Here is a 21,691-nt window from a genome sequence, read left to right on the forward strand (position 1 = left end):
ATGTATTAATTCTATGTTTCATCACAGCGAGGTCCTCACACAGCAAGACGGCATTGTTTATTTGCCCATCGGCAGCGTCATATCGACGAGAGGGTGCACCTGGACAAGTTTTCATTCTATTGGTAGGTACCCAGGCTTTATAGATTTTAAAAGCTAGTTGCTTCAACTTCATATAAGAATGTAGTATTTGATTTTGAAAATGTATTAATTCTATGTTTCATCACAGCGAGGTCCTCACACAGCAAGACGGCATTGTTTATTTGCCCATCGGCAGCGTCATATCGACGAGAGGGTGCACCTGGACAAGTTTTCATTCTATTGGTAGGTACCCAGGCTTTATAGATTTTAAAAGCTAGTTGCTTCAACTTCATATAAGAATGAAGTATTTGATTTTGAAAATGTATTAATTCTATGTTTCATCACAGCGAGGTCCTCACACAGCAAGACGGCATTGTTTGTTTGCCCATCGGCAGCGTCATATCGACGAGAGGGTGCACCTGGACAAGTTTTCATTCTATTGGTAGGTACCCAGGCTTTATAGATTTTAAAAGCTAGTTGCTTCAACTTCATATAAGAATGAAGTATTTGATTTTGAAAATGTATTAATTCTATGTTTCATCACAGCGAGGTCCTCACACAGCAAGACGGCATTGTTTATTTGCCCATCGGCAGCGTCATATCGACGAGAGGGTGCACCTGGACAAGTTTTCATTCTATTGGTAGGTACCCAGGCTTTATAGATTTTAAAAGCTAGTTGCTTCAACTTCATATAAGAATGAAGTATTTGATTTTGAAAATGTATTAATTCTATGTTTCATCACAGCGAGGTCCTCACACAGCAAGACGGCATTGTTTATTTGCCCATCGGCAGCGTCATATCAACGAGAGGGTGCACCTGGACAAGTTTTCATTCTATTGGTAGGTACCCAGGCTTTATAGATTTTAAAAGCTAGTTGCTTCAACTTCATATAAGAATGAAGTATTTGATTTTGAAAATGTATTAATTCTATGTTTCATCACAGCGAGGTCCTCACACAGCAAGACGGCATTGTTTGTTTGCCCATCGGCAGCGTCATATCGACGAGAGGGAGCACCTGGACAAGTTTTCGTTCTATTGGTAGGTACCCAGGCTTTATAGATTTTAAAAGCTAGTTGGTTCAACTTCATATAAGAATGAAGTATTTGATTTGGTAAATGTATTAATTCTTTGTTTCCTCACAGCGAGGTCCTCACACTGCAAGACGGCATTGTTTATTTGCCCATCGGCAGCGTCATATCAACGAGAGGGAGCACCTGGACAGGTTTTCATTCTATTGGTAGGTACCCAGGCTTTATAGATTTTGAAAGCTAGTTGCTTCAACTTAATAAGAATGAAGTATTTGATTTGGTAAATGTATTAATTCTTTGTTTCCTCACAGCGAGGTCCTCACACTGCAAGACGGCATTGTTTATTTGCCCATCGGCAGCGTCATATCGACGAGAGGGAGCATCTGGACAAGTTTTCATTCCATTGGTAGGTACCCAGTTTTTATAGATTTTAAAAGCTAGTTGGTTCAACTTCATATAAGAATGAAGTATTTGATTTTGAAAATGTATTAATTCTTTGTTTCCTCACAGCGAGGTCCTCACACTGCAAGACGGCATTGTTTATTTGCCCATCGGCAGCGTCATATCAACGAGAGGGAGCACCTGGACAGGTTTTCATTCTATTGGTAGGTACCCAGGCTTTATAGATTTTGAAAGCTAGTTGCTTCAACTTAATAAGAATGAAGTATTTGATTTGGTAAATGTATTAATTCTTTGTTTCCTCACAGCGAGGTCCTCACACTGCAAGACGGCATTGTTTATTTGCCCATCGGCAGCGTCATATCGACGAGAGGGTGCACCTGGACAAGTTTTCATTCTATTGGTAGGTACCCAGGCTTTATAGATTTTAAAAGCTAGTTGCTTCAACTTCATATAAGAATGAAGTATTTGATTTTGAAAATGTATTAATTCTATGTTTCATCACAGCGAGGTCCTCACACAGCAAGACGGCATTGTTTATTTGCCCATCGGCAGCGTCATATCGACAAGAGGGTGCACCTGGACAAGTTTTCATTCTATTGGTAGGTACCCAGGCTTTATAGATTTTAAAAGCTAGTTGCTTCAACTTCATATAAGAATGAAGTATTTGATTTTGAAAATGTATTAATTCTATGTTTCATCACAGCGAGGTCCTCACACAGCAAGACGGCATTGTTTATTTGCCCATCGGCAGCGTCATATCGACGAGAGGGTGCACCTGGACAAGTTTTCATTCTATTGGTAGGTACCCAGGCTTTATAGATTTTAAAAGCTAGTTGCTTCAACTTCATATAAGAATGAAGTATTTGATTTTGAAAATGTATTAATTCTATGTTTCATCACAGCGAGGTCCTCACACAGCAAGACTGCATTGTTTATTTGCCCATCGGCAGCGTCATATCGACGAGAGGGTGCACCTGGACAAGTTTTCATTCTATTGGTAGGTACCCAGGCTTTATAGATTTTAAAAGCTAGTTGCTTCAACTTCATATAAGAATGAAGTATTTGATTTTGAAAATGTATTAATTCTATGTTTCATCACAGCGAGGTCCTCACACAGCAAGACGGCATTGTTTATTTGCCCATCGGCAGCGTCATATCGACGAGAGGGTGCACCTGGACAAGTTTTCATTCTATTGGTAGGTACCCAGGCTTTATAGATTTTAAAAGCTAGTTGCTTCAACTTCATATAAGAATGAAGTATTTGATTTTGAAAATGTATTAATTCTATGTTTCATCACAGCGAGGTCCTCACACAGCAAGACGGCATTGTTTATTTGCCCATCGGCAGCGTCATATCGACGAGAGGGTGCACCTGGACAAGTTTTCATTCTATTGGTAGGTACCCAGTCTTTATAGATTTTAAAAGCTAGTTGCTTCAACTTCATATAAGAATGAAGTATTTGATTTTGAAAATGTATTAATTCTATGTTTCATCACAGCGAGGTCCTCACACAGCAAGACGGCATTGTTTATTTGCCCATCGGCAGCGTCATATCGACGAGAGGGTGCACCTGGACAAGTTTTCATTCTATTGGTAGGTACCCAGGCTTTATAGATTTTAAAAGCTAGTTGCTTCAACTTCATATAAGAATGAAGTATTTGATTTTGAAAATGTATTAATTCTATGTTTCATCACAGCGAGGTCCTCACACAGCAAGACGGCATTGTTTATTTGCCCATCGGCAGCGTCATATCGACAAGAGGGTGCACCTGGACAAGTTTTCATTCTATTGGTAGGTACCCAGGCTTTATAGATTTTAAAAGCTTGTTGCTTGAACTTCATATAAGAATGAAGTATTTGATTTTGAAAATGTATTAATTCTATGTTTCATCACAGCGAGGTCCTCACACAGCTAGACGGCATTGTTTATTTGCCCATCGGCAGCGTCATATCGACGAGAGGGTGCACCTGGACAAGTTTTCATTCAATTTGTAGGTACCCAGGCTTTATAGATTTTAAAAGCTAGTTGCTTCAACTTCATATAAGAATGAAGTATTTGATTTTGAAAATGTATTAATTCTATGTTTCATCACAGCGAGGTCCTCACACAGCAAGACGGCATTGTTTATTTGCCCATCGGCAGCGTCATATCGACGAGAGGGTGCACCTGGACAAGTTTTCATTCTATTGGTAGGTACCCAGGCTTTATAGATTTTAAAAGCTAGTTGCTTCAACTTCATATAAGAATGAAGTATTTGATTTTGAAAATGTATTAATTCTATGTTTCATCACAGCGAGGTCCTCACACAGCAAGACGGCATTGTTTATTTGCCCATCGGCAGCGTCATATCGACGAGAGGGTGCACCTGGACAAGTTTTCATTCTATTGGTAGGTACCCAGGCTTTATAGATTTTAAAAGCTAGTTGCTTCAACTTCATATAAGAATGAAGTATTTGATTTTGAAAATGTATTAATTCTATGTTTCATCACAGCAAGGTCCTCACACAGCAAGACGGCATTGTTTATTTGCCCATCGGCAGCGTCATATCGACGAGAGGGTGCACCTGGACAAGTTTTCATTCTATTGGTAGGTACCCAGGCTTTATAGATTTTAAAAGCTAGTTGCTTCAACTTCATATAAGAATGAAGTATTTGATTTTGAAAATGTATTAATTCTATGTTTCATCACAGCGAGGTCCTCACACAGCAAGACGGCATTGTTTATTTGCCCATCGGCAGCGTCATATCGACGAGAGGGTGCACCTGGACAAGTTTTCATTCTATTGGTAGGTACCCAGGCTTTATAGATTTTAAAAGCTAGTTGCTTCAACTTCATATAAGAATAAAGTATTTGATTTTGAAAATGTATTAATTCTATGTTTCATCACAGCGAGGTCCTCACACAGCAAGACGGCATTGTTTATTTGCCCATCGGCAGCGTCATATCGACGAGAGGGTGCACCTGGACAAGTTTTCATTCTATTGGTAGGTACCCAGGCTTTATAGATTTTAAAAGCTAGTTGCTTCAACTTCATATAAGAATGAAGTATTTGATTTTGAAAATGTATTAATTCTATGTTTCATCACAGCGAGGTCCTCACACAGCAAGACGGCATTGTTTATTTGCCCATCGGCAGCGTCATATCGACGAGAGGGTGCACCTGGACAAGTTTTCATTCTATTGGTAGGTACCCAGGCTTTATAGATTTTAAAAGCTAGTTGCTTCAACTTCATATAAGAATGAAGTATTTGATTTTGAAAATGTATTAATTCTATGTTTCATCACAGCGAGGTCCTCACACAGCAAGACGGCATTGTTTATTTGCCCATCGGCAGCGTCATATCGACGAGAGGGTGCACCTGGACAAGTTTTCATTCTATTGGTAGGTACCCAGGCTTTATAGATTTTAAAAGCTAGTTGCTTCAACTTCATATAAGAATGTAGTATTTGATTTTGAAAATGTATTAATTCTATGTTTCATCACAGCGAGGTCCTCACACAGCAAGACGGCATTGTTTATTTGCCCATCGGCAGCGTCATATCGACGAGAGGGTGCACCTGGACAAGTTTTCATTCTATTGGTAGGTACCCAGGCTTTATAGATTTTAAAAGCTAGTTGCTTCAACTTCATATAAGAATGAAGTATTTGATTTTGAAAATGTATTAATTCTATGTTTCATCACAGCGAGGTCCTCACACAGCAAGACGGCATTGTTTATTTGCCCATCGGCAGCGTCATATCGACGAGAGGGTGCACCTGGACAAGTTTTCATTCTATTGGTAGGTACCCAGGCTTTATAGATTTTAAAAGCTAGTTGCTTCAACTTCATATAAGAATGAAGTATTTGATTTTGAAAATGTATTAATTCTATGTTTCATCACAGCGAGGTCCTCACACAGCAAGACGGCATTGTTTATTTGCCCATCGGCAGCGTCATATCGACGAGAGGGTGCACCTGGACAAGTTTTCATTCTATTGGTAGGTACCCAGGCTTTATAGATTTTAAAAGCTAGTTGCTTCAACTTCATATAAGAATGAAGTATTTGATTTTGAAAATGTATTAATTCTATGTTTCATCACAGCGAGGTCCTCACACAGCAAGACGGCATTGTTTATTTGCCCATCGGCAGCGTCATATCAACGAGAGGGTGCACCTGGACAAGTTTTCATTCTATTGGTAGGTACCCAGGCTTTATAGATTTTAAAAGCTAGTTGCTTCAACTTCATATAAGAATGAAGTATTTGATTTTGAAAATGTATTAATTCTATGTTTCATCACAGCGAGGTCCTCACACAGCAAGACGGCATTGTTTATTTGCCCATCGACAGCGTCATATCGACGAGAGGGTGCACCTGGACAAGTTTTCATTCTATTGGTAGGTACCCAGGCTTTATAGATTTTAAAAGCTAGTTGCTTCAACTTCATATAAGAATGAAGTATTTGATTTTGAAAATGTATTAATTCTATGTTTCATCACAGCGAGGTCCTCACACAGCAAGACGGCATTGTTTATTTGCCCATCGGCAGCGTCATATCGACGAGAGGGTGCACCTGGACAAGTTTTCATTCTATTGGTAGGTACACAGGCTTTATAGATTTTAAAAGCCAGTTGCTTCAACTTCATATAAGAATGAAGTATTTGATTTTGAAAATGTATTAATTCTATGTTTCATCACAGCGAGGTCCTCACACAGCAAGACGGCATTGTTTATTTGCCCATCGGCAGCGTCATATCGACGAGAGGGTGCACCTGGACAAGTTTTCATTCTATTGGTAGGTACCCAGGCTTTATAGATTTTAAAAGCTAGTTGCTTCAACTTCATATAAGAATGAAGTATTTGATTTTGAAAATGTATTAATTCTATGTTTCATCACAGCGAGGTCCTCACACAGCAAGACGGCATTGTTTATTTGCCCATCGGCAGCGTCATATCGACGAGAGGGTGCACCTGGACAAGTTTTCATTCTATTGGTAGGTACCCAGGCTTTATAGATTTTAAAAGCTAGTTGCTTCAACTTCATATAAGAATGAAGTATTTGATTTTGAAAATGTATTAATTCTATGTTTCATCACAGCGAGGTCCTCACACAGCAAGACGGCATTGTTTATTTGCCCATCGGCAGCGTCATATCGACAAGAGGGTGCACCTGGACAAGTTTTCATTCTATTGGTAGGTACCCAGTCTTTATAGATTTTAAAAGCTAGTTGCTTCAACTTCATATAAGAATGAAGTATTTGATTTTGAAAATGTATTAATTCTATGTTTCATCACAGCGAGGTCCTCACACAGCTAGACGGCATTGTTTATTTGCCCATCGGCAGCGTCATATCGACGAGAGGGTGCACCTGGACAAGTTTTCATTCAATTTGTAGGTACCCAGGCTTTATACATTTTAAAAGCTAGTTGGTTCAACTTCATATAAGAATGAAGTATTTGATTTGGTAAATGTATTAATTCTTTGTTTCCTCACAGCGAGGTCCTCACACTGCAAGACGGCATTGTTTATTTGCCCATCGGCAGCGTCATATCGACGAGAGGGAGCACCTGGACAAGTTTTCGTTCTATTGGTAGGTACCCAGGCTTTATAGATTTTAAAAGCTAGTTGGTTCAACTTCATATAAGAATGAAGTATTTGATTTGGTAAATGTATTAATTCTTTGTTTCCTCACAGCGAGGTCCTCACACTGCAAGACGGCATTGTTTATTTGCCCATCGGCAGCGTCATATCAACGAGAGGGAGCACCTGGACAGGTTTTCATTCTATTGGTAGGTACCCAGGCTTTATAGATTTTGAAAGCTAGTTGCTTCAACTTAATAAGAATGAAGTATTTGATTTGGTAAATGTATTAATTCTTTGTTTCCTCACAGCGAGGTCCTCACACTGCAAGACGGCATTGTTTATTTGCCCATCGGCAGCGTCATATCGACGAGAGGGAGCATCTGGACAAGTTTTCATTCTATTGGTAGGTACCCAGTTTTTATAGATTTTAAAAGCTAGTTGGTTCAACTTCATATAAGAATGAAGTATTTGATTTTGAAAATGTATTAATTCTTTGTTTCCTCACAGCGAGGTCCTCACACTGCAAGACGGCATTGTTTATTTGCCCATCGGCAGCGTCATATCAACGAGAGGGAGCACCTGGACAGGTTTTCATTCTATTGGTAGGTACCCAGGCTTTATAGATTTTGAAAGCTAGTTGCTTCAACTTAATAAGAATGAAGTATTTGATTTGGTAAATGTATTAATTCTTTGTTTCCTCACAGCGAGGTCCTCACACTGCAAGACGGCATTGTTTATTTGCCCATCGGCAGCGTCATATCGACGAGAGGGAGCATCTGGACAAGTTTTCATTCTATTGGTAGGTACCCAGTTTTTATAGATTTTAAAAGCTAGTTGGTTCAACTTCATATAAGAATGAAGTATTTGATTTTGAAAATGTATTAATTCTTTGTTTCCTCACAGCGAGGTCCTCACACTGCAAGACGGCATTGTTTATTTGCCCATCGGCAGCGTCATATCAACGAGAGGGAGCACCTGGACAGGTTTTCATTCTATTGGTAGGTACCCAGGCTTTATAGATTTTGAAAGCTAGTTGCTTCAACTTAATAAGAATGAAGTATTTGGTTTGGTAAATGTATTAATTCTTTGTTTCCTCACAGCGAGGTCCTCACACTGCAAGACGGCATTGTTTATTTGCCCATCGGCAGCGTCATATCAACGAGAGGGAGCACCTGGACAGGTTTTCATTCTATTGGTAGGTACCCAGGCTTTATAGATTTTGAAAGCTAGTTGCTTCAACTTAATAAGAATGAAGTATTTGATTTGGTAAATGTATTAATTCTTTGTTTCCTCACAGCGAGGTCCTCACACTGCAAGACGGCATTGTTTATTTGCCCATCGGCAGCGTCATATCGACGAGAGGGAGCACCTGGACAAGTTTTCATTCTATTGGTAGGTACCCAGGCTTTATAGATTTTAAAAGCTAGTTACTTAACTTCATATACGAATGAAGTATTTGATTTCCTAAATGTATTAATTCTTTGTTTCCTCACAGCGAGGTCCTCACACAGCAAGACGGCATTGTTTATTTGCCCATCGGCAGCGTTATATCGACGAGAGGGTGCACCTGGACATGTTTTCATTCTATTGGTAGGTACCCAGGCTTTATACATTTTAAAAGCTAGTTGGTTCAACTTCATATAAGAATGAAGTATTTGATTTGGTAAATGTATTAATTCTTTGTTTCCTCACAGCGAGGTCCTCACACTGCAAGACGGCATTGTTTATTTGCCCATCGGCAGCGTCATATCGACGAGAGGGTGCACCTGGACAAGTTTTCATTCTATTGGTAGGTACCCAGGCTTTATAGATTTTAAAAGCTAGTTGCTTCAACTTCATATAAGAATGAAGTCTTTGATTTCCTAAATGTATTAATTCTATGTTTCATCACAGCGAGGTCCTCACACTGCAAGACGGCATTGTTTATTTGCCCATCGGCAGCGTCATATCAACGAGAGGGAGCACCTGGACAAGTTTTCATTCTATTGGTAGGTACCCAGGCTTTATAGATTTTGAAAGCTAGTTGCTTCAACTTCATTCAAGAATGAAGTATTTGATTTGGTAAATGTATTAATTCTTTGTTTCCTCACAGCGAGGTCCTCACACTGCAAGACGGCATTGTTTATTTGCCCATCGGCAGCGTCATATCGACGAGAGGGAGCATCTGGACAAGTTTTCATTCTATTGGTAGGTACCCAGGCTTTATAGATTTTAAAAGCTAGTTGCTTCAACTTCATATAAGAATGAAGTCTTTGATTTCCTAAATGTATTAATTCTTTGTTTCCTCACAGCGAGGTCCTCACACTGCAAGACGGCATTGTTTATTTGCCCATCGGCAGCGTCATATCGACGAGAGGGTGCACCTGGACATGTTTTCATTCTATTGGTAGGTACCCAGGCTTTATACATTTTAAAAGCTAGTTGCTTCAACTTCATATAAGAATGAAGTATTTGATTTCCTAAATGTATTAATTCTTTGTTTCCTCACAGCGAGGTCCTCACACTGCAAGACGGCATTGTTTATTTGCCCATCGGCAGCGTCATATCGACGAGAGGGAGCATCTGGACAAGTTTTCATTCTATTGGTAGGTACCCAGGCTTTATAGATTTTAAAAGCTAGTTGGTTCAACTTCATATAAGAATGAAGTATTTGATTTTGAAAATGTATTAATTCTTTGTTTCCTCACAGCGAGGTCCACACACTGCAAGACGGCATTGTTTATTTGCCCATCGGCAGCGTCATATCGACGAGAGGGAGCACCTGGACAAGTTTTCATTCTATTGGTAGGTACCCAGGCTTTATAGATTTTAAAAGCTAGTTACTTAACTTCATATACGAATGAAGTATTTGATTTCCTAAATGTATTAATTCTTTGTTTCCTCACAGCGAGGTCCTCACACTGCAAGACGGCATTGTTTATTTGCCCATCGGCAGCGTTATATCGACGAGAGGGTGCACCTGGACATGTTTTCATTCTATTGGTAGGTACCCAGGCTTTATAGATTTTGAAAGCTAGTTGCTTCAACTTCATTCAAGAATGAAGTATTTGATTTGGTAAATGTATTAATTCTTTGTTTCCTCACAGCGAGGTCCTCACACTGCAAGACGGCATTGTTTATTTGCCCATCGGCAGCGTCATATCGACGAGAGGGTGCACCTGGACAAGTTTTCATTCTATTGGTAGGTACCCAGGCTTTATAGATTTTAAAAGCTAGTTGCTTCAACTTCATATAAGAATGAAGTCTTTGATTTCCTAAATGTATTAATTCTATGTTTCATCACAGCGAGGTCCTCACACTGCAAGACGGCATTGTTTATTTGCCCATCGGCAGCGTCATATCAACGAGAGGGAGCACCTGGACATGTTTTCATTCTATTGGTAGGTACCCAGGCTTTATACATTTTAAAAGCTAGTTGCTTCAACTTCATATAAGAATGAAGTATTTGATTTCCTAAATGTATTAATTCTTTGTTTCCTCACAGCGAGGTCCTCACACTGCAAGACGGCATTGTTTATTTGCCCATCGGCAGCGTTATATCGACGAGAGGGTGCACCTGGACATGTTTTCATTCTATTGGTAGGTACCCAGGCTTTATAGATTTTGAAAGCTAGTTGCTTCAACTTCATTCAAGAATGAAGTATTTGATTTGGTAAATGTATTAATTCTTTGTTTCCTCACAGCGAGGTCCTCACACTGCAAGACGGCATTGTTTATTTGCCCATCGGCAGCGTCATATCGACGAGAGGGTGCACCTGGACAAGTTTTCATTCTATTGGTAGGTACCCAGGCTTTATAGATTTTAAAAGCTAGTTGCTTCAACTTCATATAAGAATGAAGTCTTTGATTTCCTAAATGTATTAATTCTATGTTTCATCACAGCGAGGTCCTCACACTGCAAGACGGCATTGTTTATTTGCCCATCGGCAGCGTCATATCAACGAGAGGGAGCACCTGGACAAGTTTTCATTCTATTGGTAGGTACCCAGGCTTTATAGATTTTGAAAGCTAGTTGCTTCAACTTCATTCAAGAATGAAGTATTTGATTTGGTAAATGTATTAATTCTTTGTTTCCTCACAGCGAGGTCCTCACACTGCAAGACGGCATTGTTTATTTGCCCATCGGCAGCGTCATATCGACGAGAGGGAGCATCTGGACAAGTTTTCATTCTATTGGTAGGTACCCAGGCTTTATAGATTTTAAAAGCTAGTTGCTTCAACTTCATATAAGAATGAAGTCTTTGATTTCCTAAATGTATTAATTCTTTGTTTCCTCACAGCGAGGTCCTCACACTGCAAGACGGCATTGTTTATTTGCCCATCGGCAGCGTCATATCGACGAGAGGGTGCACCTGGACATGTTTTCATTCTATTGGTAGGTACCCAGGCTTTATACATTTTAAAAGCTAGTTGCTTCAACTTCATATAAGAATGAAGTATTTGATTTCCTAAATGTATTAATTCTTTGTTTCCTCACAGCGAGGTCCTCACACTGCAAGACGGCATTGTTTATTTGCCCATCGGCAGCGTCATATCGACGAGAGGGAGCACCTGGACAAGTTTTCATTCTATTGGTAGGTACCCAGGCTTTATAGATTTTAAAAGCTAGTTGGTTCAACTTCATATAAGAATGAAGTATTTGATTTTGAAAATGTATTAATTCTTTGTTTCCTCACAGCGAGGTCCACACACTGCAAGACGGCATTGTTTATTTGCCCATCGGCAGCGTCATATCGACGAGAGGGAGCACCTGGACAAGTTTTCATTCTATTGGTAGGTACCCAGGCTTTATAGATTTTAAAAGCTAGTTACTTAACTTCATATACGAATGAAGTATTTGATTTCCTAAATGTATTAATTCTTTGTTTCCTCACAGCGAGGTCCTCACACAGCAAGACGGCATTGTTTATTTGCCCATCGGCAGCGTTATATCGACGAGAGGGTGCACCTGGACAAGTTTTCGTTCTATTGGTAGGTACCCAGGCTTTATAGATTTTAAAAGCTAGTTGCTTCAACTTCATATAAGAATGAAGTATTTGATTTGGTAAATGTATTAATTCTTTGTTTCCTCACAGCGAGGTCCTCACACTGCAAGACGGCATTGTTTATTTGCCCATCGGCAGCGTCATATCGACGAGAGGGAGCACCTGGACAAGTTTTCGTTCTATTGGTAGGTACCCAGGCTTTATAGATTTTAAAAGCTAGTTGGTTCAACTTCATATAAGAATGAAGTATTTGATTTGGTAAATGTATTAATTCTTTGTTTCCTCACAGCGAGGTCCTCACACTGCAAGACGGCATTGTTTATTTGCCCATCGGCAGCGTCATATCAACGAGAGGGAGCACCTGGACAAGTTTTCATTCTATTGGTAGGTACCCAGGCTTTATAGATTTTGAAAGCTAGTTGCTTCAACTTCATATAAGAATGAAGTATTTGATTTGGTAAATGTATTAATTCTTTGTTTCCTCACAGCGAGGTCCTCACACTGCAAGACGGCATTGTTTATTTGCCCATCGGCAGCGTCATATCGACGAGAGGGAGCATCTGGACAAGTTTTCGTTCTATTGGTAGGTACCCAGGCTTTATACATTTTAAAAGCTAGTTGGTTCAACTTCATATAAGAATGAAGTATTTGATTTGGTAAATGTATTAATTCTTTGTTTCCTCACAGCGAGGTCCTCACACTGCAAGACGGCATTGTTTATTTGCCCATCGGCAGCGTCATATCAACGAGAGGGAGCACCTGGACAAGTTTTCATTCTATTGGTAGGTACCCAGGCTTTATAGATTTTGAAAGCTAGTTGCTTCAACTTCATATAAGAATGAAGTATTTGATTTGGTAAATGTATTAATTCTTTGTTTCCTCACAGCGAGGTCCTCACACTGCAAGACGGCATTGTTTATTTGCCCATCGGCAGCGTCATATCAACGAGAGGGTGCACCTGGACATGTTTTCATTCTATTGGTGGGTACCCAGGCTTTATACATTTTAAAAGCTAGTTGGTTCAACTTCATATAAGAATGAAGTATTTGATTTGGTAAATGTATTAATTCTTTGTTTCCTCACAGCGAGGTCCTCACACTGCAAGACGGCATTGTTTATTTGCCCATCGGCAGCGTCATATCGACGAGAGGGAGCACCTGGACAAGTTTTCGTTCTATTGGTAGGTACCCAGGCTTTATAGATTTTAAAAGCTAGTTGGTTCAACTTCATATAAGAATGAAGTATTTGATTTGGTAAATGTATTAATTCTTTGTTTCCTCACAGCGAGGTCCTCACACTGCAAGACGGCATTGTTTATTTGCCCATCGGCAGCGTCATATCAACGAGAGGGAGCACCTGGACAAGTTTTCATTCTATTGGTAGGTACCCAGGCTTTATAGATTTTGAAAGCTAGTTGCTTCAACTTCATATAAGAATGAAGTATTTGATTTGGTAAATGTATTAATTCTTTGTTTCCTCACAGCGAGGTCCTCACACTGCAAGACGGCATTGTTTATTTGCCCATCGGCAGTGTCATATCGACGAGAGGGAGCATCTGGACAAGTTTTCATTCTATTGGTAGGTACCCAGGCTTTATAGATTTTAAAAGCTAGTTGCTTCAACTTCATATACGAATGAAGTATTTGATTTCCTAAATGTATTAATTCTTTGTTTCATCACAGCGAGGTCCTCACACAGCAAGACGGGATTGTTTATTTGCCCATCGGCAGCGTCATATCGACGAGAGGGAGCATCTGGACAAGTTTTCATTCTATTGGTAGGTACCCAGGCTTTATAGATTTTAAAAGCTAGTTACTTAACTTCATATACGAATGAAGTATTTGATTTCCTAAATGTATTAATTCTTTGTTTCCTCACAGCGAGGTCCTCACACAGCAAGACGGCATTGTTTATTTGCCCATCGGCAGCGTTATATCGACGAGAGGGTGCACCTGGACATGTTTTCATTCTATTGGTAGGTACCCAGGCTTTATACATTTTAAAAGCTAGTTGGTTCAACTTCATATAAGAATGAAGTATTTGATTTGGTAAATGTATTAATTCTTTGTTTCCTCACAGCGAGGTCCTCACACTGCAAGACGGCATTGTTTATTTGCCCATCGGCAGCGTCATATCGACGAGAGGGAGCACCTGGACAAGTTTTCGTTCTATTGGTAGGTACCCAGGCTTTATAGATTTTAAAAGCTAGTTGGTTCAACTTCATATAAGAATGAGGTATTTGATTTGGTAAATGTATTAATTCTTTGTTTCCTCACAGCGAGGTCCTCACACTGCAAGACGGCATTGTTTATTTGCCCATCGGCAGCGTCATATCAACGAGAGGGAGCACCTGGACAAGTTTTCATTCTATTGGTAGGTACCCAGGCTTTATAGATTTTGAAAGCTAGTTGCTTCAACTTCATATAAGAATGAAGTATTTGATTTGGTAAATGTATTAATTCTTTGTTTCCTCACAGCGAGGTCCTCACACTGCAAGACGGCATTGTTTATTTGCCCATCGGCAGCGTCATATCAACGAGAGGGTGCACCTGGACATGTTTTCATTCTATTGGTGGGTACCCAGGCTTTATACATTTTAAAAGCTAGTTGGTTCAACTTCATATAAGAATGAAGTATTTGATTTGGTAAATGTATTAATTCTTTGTTTCCTCACAGCGAGGTCCTCACACTGCAAGACGGCATTGTTTATTTGCCCATCGGCAGCGTCATATCGACGAGAGGGAGCACCTGGACAAGTTTTCGTTCTATTGGTAGGTACCCAGGCTTTATAGATTTTAAAAGCTAGTTGGTTCAACTTCATATAAGAATGAAGTATTTGATTTGGTAAATGTATTAATTCTTTGTTTCCTCACAGCGAGGTCCTCACACTGCAAGACGGCATTGTTTATTTGCCCATCGGCAGCGTCATATCAACGAGAGGGAGCACCTGGACAAGTTTTCATTCTATTGGTAGGTACCCAGGCTTTATAGATTTTGAAAGCTAGTTGCTTCAACTTCATATAAGAATGAAGTATTTGATTTGGTAAATGTATTAATTCTTTGTTTCCTCACAGCGAGGTCCTCACACTGCAAGACGGCATTGTTTATTTGCCCATCGGCAGCGTCATATCAACGAGAGGGTGCACCTGGACATGTTTTCATTCTATTGGTGGGTACCCAGGCTTTATACATTTTAAAAGCTAGTTGGTTCAACTTCATATAAGAATGAAGTATTTGATTTGGTAAATGTATTAATTCTTTGTTTCCTCACAGCGAGGTCCTCACACTGCAAGACGGCATTGTTTATTTGCCCATCGGCAGCGTCATATCGACGAGAGGGAGCACCTAGACAAGTTTTCGTTCTATTGGTAGGTACCCAGGCTTTATAGATTTTAAAAGCTAGTTGGTTCAACTTCATATAAGAATGAAGTATTTGATTTGGTAAATGTATTAATTCTTTGTTTCCTCACAGCGAGGTCCTCACACTGCAAGACGGCATTGTTTATTTGCCCATCGGCAGCGTCATATCAACGAGAGGGAGCACCTGGACAAGTTTTCATTCTATTGGTAGGTACCCAGGCTTTATAGATTTTGAAAGCTAGTTGCTTCAACTTCATATAAGAATGAAGTATTTGATTTGGTAAATGTATTAATTCTTTGTTTCCTCACAGCGAGGTCCTCACACTGCAAGACGGCATTGTTTATTTGCCCATCGGCAGTGTCATATCGACGAGAGGGAGCATCTGGACAAGTTTTCATTCTATTGGTAGGTACCCAGGCTTTATAGATTTTAAAAGCTAGTTGCTTCAACTTCATATACGAATGAAGTATTTGATTTCCTAAATGTATTAATTCTTTGTTTCATCACAGCGAGGTCCTCACACAGCAAGACGGGATTGTTTATTTGCCCATCGGCAGCGTCATATCGACGAGAGGGAGCATCTGGACAAGTTTTCATTCTATTGGTAGGTACCCAGGCTTTATAGATTTTAAAAGCTAGTTACTTAACTTCATATACGAATGAAGTATTTGATTTCCTAAATGTATTAATTCTTTGTTTCCTCACAGCGAGGTCCTCACACAGCAAGACGGCATTGTTTATTTGCCCATCGGCAGCGTTATATCGACGAGAGGGTGCACCTGGACATGTTTTCATTCTATTGGTAGGTACCCAGGCTTTATACATTTTAAAAGCTAGTTGGTTCAACTTCATATAAGAATGAAGTATTTGATTTGGTAAATGTATTAATTCTTTGTTTCCTCACAGCGAGGTCCTCACACTGCAAGACGGCATTGTTTATTTGCCCATCGGCAGCGTCATATCGACGAGAGGGAGCACCTGGACAAGTTTTCGTTCTATTGGTAGGTACCCAGGCTTTATAGATTTTAAAAGCTAGTTGGTTCAACTTCATATAAGAATGAAGTATTTGATTTGGTAAATGTATTAATTCTTTGTTTCCTCACAGCGAGGTCCTCACACTGCAAGACGGCATTGTTTATTTGCCCATCGGCAGCGTCATATCAAAGAGAGGGAGCACCTGGACAAGTTTTCATTCTATTGGTAGGTACCAAGGCTTTATAGATTTTGAAAGCTAGTTGCTTCAACTTCATATAAGAATGAAGTATTTGATTTGGTAAATGTATTAATTCTTTGTTTCCTCACAGCGAGGTCCTCACACTGCAAGACGGCATTGTTTATTTGCCCATCGGCAGCGTCATATCAACGAGAGGGAGCACCAGGACAAGTTTTCATTCTATTGGTAGGTACCCAGGCTTTATAGAATTTAAAAGCTAGTTGCTTCAACTTCATATAAGAATGAAGTATTTGATTTCCTAAATGTATTAATTCTTTGTTTCCTCTCAGCGAGGTCCTCACACTGCAAGACGGCATTGTTTATTTGCCCATCGGCAGCGTCATATCGACGAGAGGGAGCACCTGGACAAGTTTTCATTCTATTGGTAGGTACCCAGGCTTTATACATTTTAAAAGCTAGTTGGTTCAACTTCATATAAGAATGAAGTATTTGATTTGGTAAATGTATTAATTCTTTGTTTCCTCACAGCGAGGTCCTCACACTGCAAGACGGCATTGTTTATTTGCCCATCGGCAGCGTCATATCGACGAGAGGGAGCATCTGGACAAGTTTTCATTCTATTGGTAGGTACCCAGTTTTTATAGATTTTAAAAGCTAGTTGCTTCAACTTCATATAAGAATGAAGTCTTTGATTTCCTAAATGTATTAATTCTTTGTTTCCTCACAGCGAGGTCCTCACACTGCAAGACGGCATTGTTTATTTGCCCATCGGCACCGTCATATCGACGAGAGGGTGCACCTGGACAAGTTTTCATTCTATTGGTAGGTACCCAGGCTTTATAGATTTTAAAAGCTAGTTGCTTCAACTTCATATAAGAATGAAGTATTTGATTTCCTAAATGTATTAATTCTTTGTTTCCTCTCAGCGAGGTCCTCACACTGCAAGACGGCATTGTTTATTTGCCCATCGGCAGCGTCATATCGACGAGAGGGAGCACCTGGACCATTTTTCATTCTATTGGTAGGTACCCAGGCTTTATAGATTTTAAAAGCTAGTTGCTTCAACTTCATATAAGAATGAAGTATTTGGTTTTGAAAATGTATTAATTCTTTGTTTCATCACAGCGAGGTCCTCACACAGCAATACGGCATTGTTTATTTGCCCATCGGCAGCGTCATATCGACGAGAGGGTGCACCTGGACAAGTTTTCATTCTATTGGTAGGTACCCAGGCTTTATAGATTTTAAAAGCTAGTTGGTTCAACTTCATATAAGAATGAAGTATTTGATTTGGTAAATGTATTAATTCTTTGTTTCCTCACAGCGAGGTCCTCACACTGCAAGACGGCATTGTTTATTTGCCCATCGGCAGCGTCATATCAACGAGAGGGAGCACCAGGACAAGTTTTCATTCTATTGGTAGGTACCCAGGCTTTATAGATTTTAAAAGCTAGTTGCTTCAACTTCATATAAGAATCAAGTATTTGATTACCTAAATGTATTAATTCTTTGTTTCCTCACAGCGAGGTCCTCACACTGCAAGATGGCATTGTTTATTTGCCCATCGGCAGCGTCATATCGACGAGAGGGAGCACCTGGACAAGTTTTCATTCTATTGGTAGGTACCCAGGCTTTATAGAATTTAAAAGCTAGTTGCTTCAACTTCATATAAGAATGAAGTATTTGATTTCCTAAATGTATTAATTCTTTGTTTCCTCACAGCGAGGTCCTCACACTGCAAGACGGCATTGTTTATTTGCCCATCGGCAGCGTCATATCGACGAGAGGGAGCACCTGGACAAGTTTTCATTCTATTGGTAGGTACCCAGGCTTTATAGATTTTAAAAGTTAGTTGCTTCAACTTCATATAAGAATGAAGTATTTGATTTTGAAAATGTATTAATTCTTTGTTTCCTCACAGCGAGGTCCTCACACTGCAAGATGGCATTGTTTATTTGCCCATCGGCAGCGTCATATCGACGAGAGGGAGCACCTGGACAAGTTTTCATTCTATTGGTAGGTACCCAGGCTTTATAGATTTTAAAAGCTAGTTACTTAACTTCATATACGAATGAAGTATTTGATTTCCTAAATGTATTAATTCTTTGTTTCCTCACAGCGAGGTCCTCACACAGCAAGACAGCATTCTTTATTTGCCCATCGGCAGCGTCATATCGACGAGAGGGTGCACCTGGACAAGTTTTCATTGTAATGGTAGGTACCCAGGCTTTATAGATTTTAATAGCTAGTTACTTAACTTCATATACGAATGAAGTATTTGATTTCCTAAATGTATTAATTCTTTGTTTCCTCACAGCGAGGTCCTCACACTGCAAGACGGCATTGTTTATTTGCCCATCGGCAGCGTCATATCGACGAGAGGGAGCACCTGGACAAGTTTTCATTCTATTGGTAGGTACCCAGGCTTTATAGATTTTAAAAGCTAGTTGCTTCAACTTCATATAAGAATGAAGTATTTGATTTCCTAAATGTATTAATTCTTTGTTTCCTCACAGCGAGGTCCTCACACTGCAAGACGGCATTGTTTATTTGCCCATCGGCAGCGTCATATCGACGAGAGGGAGCACCTGGACAAGTTTTCATTCTATTGGTAGGTACCCAGGCTTTATAGATTTTAAAAGCTAGTTGCTTCAACTTCATATAAGAATGAAGTATTTGATTTCCTAAATGTATTAATTCTTTGTTTCCTCACAGCGAGGTCCTCACACTGCAAGTCGGCATTGTTTATTTGCCCATCGGCAGCGTCATATCGACGAGAGGGAGCACCTGGACAAGTTTTCATTCTATTGGTAGGTACCCAGGCTTTATAGATTTTAAAAGCTAGTTACTTAACTTCATATACGAATGATGTATTTGATTTCCTAAATGTATTAATTCTTTGTTTCCTCACAGCGAGGTCCTCACACTGCAAGACAGCATTGTTTATTTGTCCATCGGCAGCGTCATATCGACGAGAGGGTGCACCTGGACAAGTTTTCATTCTATTGGTAGGTACCCAGGTTTTATAGATTTTAAAAGCTAGTTGCTTCAACTTCATATAAGAATGAAGTATTTGATTTTGAAAATGTATTAATTCTTTGTTTCCTCACAGCGAGGTCCTCACACTGCAAGACGGCATTGTTTATTTGCCCATCGGCAGCGTCATATCGACGAGAGGGTGCACCTGGACAAGTCTTCATTCTATTGGTAGGTACCCAGGCTTTATACACTCCTGGAAATTCAAATAAGAACACTGTGAATTCATTGTCCCAGGAAGGGGAAACTTTATTGACACATTCCTGGGGTCAAATACATCACATGATCACACTGACAGAACCACAGGCACATAGACACTGGCAACAGAGCATGCACAATGTCGGCACTAGTACAGTGTATATCCACCTTTCGCAGCAATGCAGGCTGCTATTCTCCCATGGAGACGATCGTAGAGATGTTGGATGTAGTCCTGTGGAACGGCTTGCCATGCCATTTCCACCTGGCGCCTCAGTTGGACCAGCGTTCGTGCTGGACGTGCAGACCGCGTGAGAAGACGCTTCATCCAGTCCCAAACATTCTCAATGGGGGACAGATCCGGAGATCTTGCTGGCCAGGGTAGTTGACTTACACCTTCTAGAGCATGTTGGGTGGCACGGGATACATGCGGACATGCATTGTCCTGTTGGAACAGCAAGTTCCCTTGCCGGTCTAGGAATGGTAAAACGATGGGTTCGATGACGGTTTGGATGTATCGTGCACTATTCAGTGTCCTCTCGACGATCACCAGAGGTGTACGGCCAGTGTAGGAGATCGCTCCCTACACCATGATGCCGGGAGTTGGCCCTGTGTGCCTCGGTCGTATGTAGTCCTGATTGTGGCGCTCACCTGCACGGCGTGAAACACGCATACGACCATCATTGGCACCAAGGCAGAAGCGACTCTCATCGCTGAAGACTACACGCCTCCATTAGTCGCTCCATTCACGCCTGGCGCGACACCACTGGAGGCGGGCTGCACGATGTTGGGGCGTGAGCGGAAGACGGCCTAACGGTGTGCGGGACTTTAGCCCAGCTTCATGGAGACGGTTGCGAATGGTCCTCGCCGCTACCCCAGGAGCAACAGTGTCCCTAATTTGCTGGGAAGTGGCTTTGCGGTCCCCTACGGCACTGCGTAGGATCCTAAGGTCTTGGCATGCATCCGTGCGTCGCTGCGGTCCGGTCCCAGGTCGACGGGCACGTGCACCTTCCGCCGACCACTGGCGACAACATCGATGTACTGTGGAGACCTCACGCCCCTCGTGTTGAGCAATTCGGCGGTACGTCCACCCGGCCTCCCGCATGCCCACTATACGCCCTCGCTCAAAGTCCGTCAACTGCACATACGGTTCACGTCCACGCTGTCGCGGCATGCTACCAGTGTTAAAGACTGCGATGGAGCTCCGTATGCCATGGCAAACTGGCTGACACTGACGGCGGCGGTGCACAAATGCTGCGCAGCTAGCGCCATTCAACGGCCAACACCGCGGTTCCTGGTGTGTCCGCTGTGCCGTGCGTGTCATCATTGCTTGTACAGCCCTCTCGCAGTGTGCGGAGCAAGTATGGTGGGTCTGACACACCGGTGTCAATGTGTTCTTTTTTCCATTTCCAGGAATGTAGATTTTAATAGCTAGTTACTTAACTTCCTATACGAATGAAGTATTTGATTTCGTAAATGTGTTAATTCTTTGTTTCCTCACAGCGAGATCCTCACACTGCAAGACGGCATTGTTTATTTGCCCATCGGCAGCGTCATATCGACGAGAGGGAACACCTGGACAAGTTTTCATTCTATTGGTAGGTACCCAGGCTTTATACATTTTAAAAACTAGTTGCTTCAACTTCATATAAGAATGAAGTATTTGGTTTTGAAAATGTATTAATTCTTTGCTTCATCACAGCGAGGTCCTCACACAGCAAGACGACATTGTTTATTTGCCCATCAGCAGCGTCATATCGACGAGAGGGTGCACCTGGACAAGTTTCCATTCTATTGGTAGGTACCCAGGCTTTATAGATTTTAATAGCTAGTTACTTATCTTCATATACGAATGAAGTATTTG

At 40.8% G+C, this 21,691-nt stretch overlaps 1 protein-coding gene across 1 annotated transcript in view; it reads left to right on the forward strand.

Annotated features, from left to right (window-relative positions):
• LOC126293245 (uncharacterized) overlaps positions 1 to 21,248 on the forward strand; it is a 52,814-nt gene extending 31,566 nt beyond the window's left edge. The window contains exon 29 of the mRNA XM_049986363.1: positions 21,241 to 21,248. Coding sequence (XP_049842320.1) covers positions 21,241 to 21,248 — 8 coding nt within the window. The remainder of the gene's footprint in view (positions 1 to 21,240) is intronic.
• Positions 21,249 to 21,691: the final 443 nt, after the last annotated feature.

This window comes from Schistocerca gregaria, chromosome 10, assembly GCF_023897955.1.
Source record: "Schistocerca gregaria isolate iqSchGreg1 chromosome 10, iqSchGreg1.2, whole genome shotgun sequence".
Classification (NCBI taxonomy): Eukaryota; Metazoa; Arthropoda; class Insecta; order Orthoptera; family Acrididae; genus Schistocerca; species Schistocerca gregaria.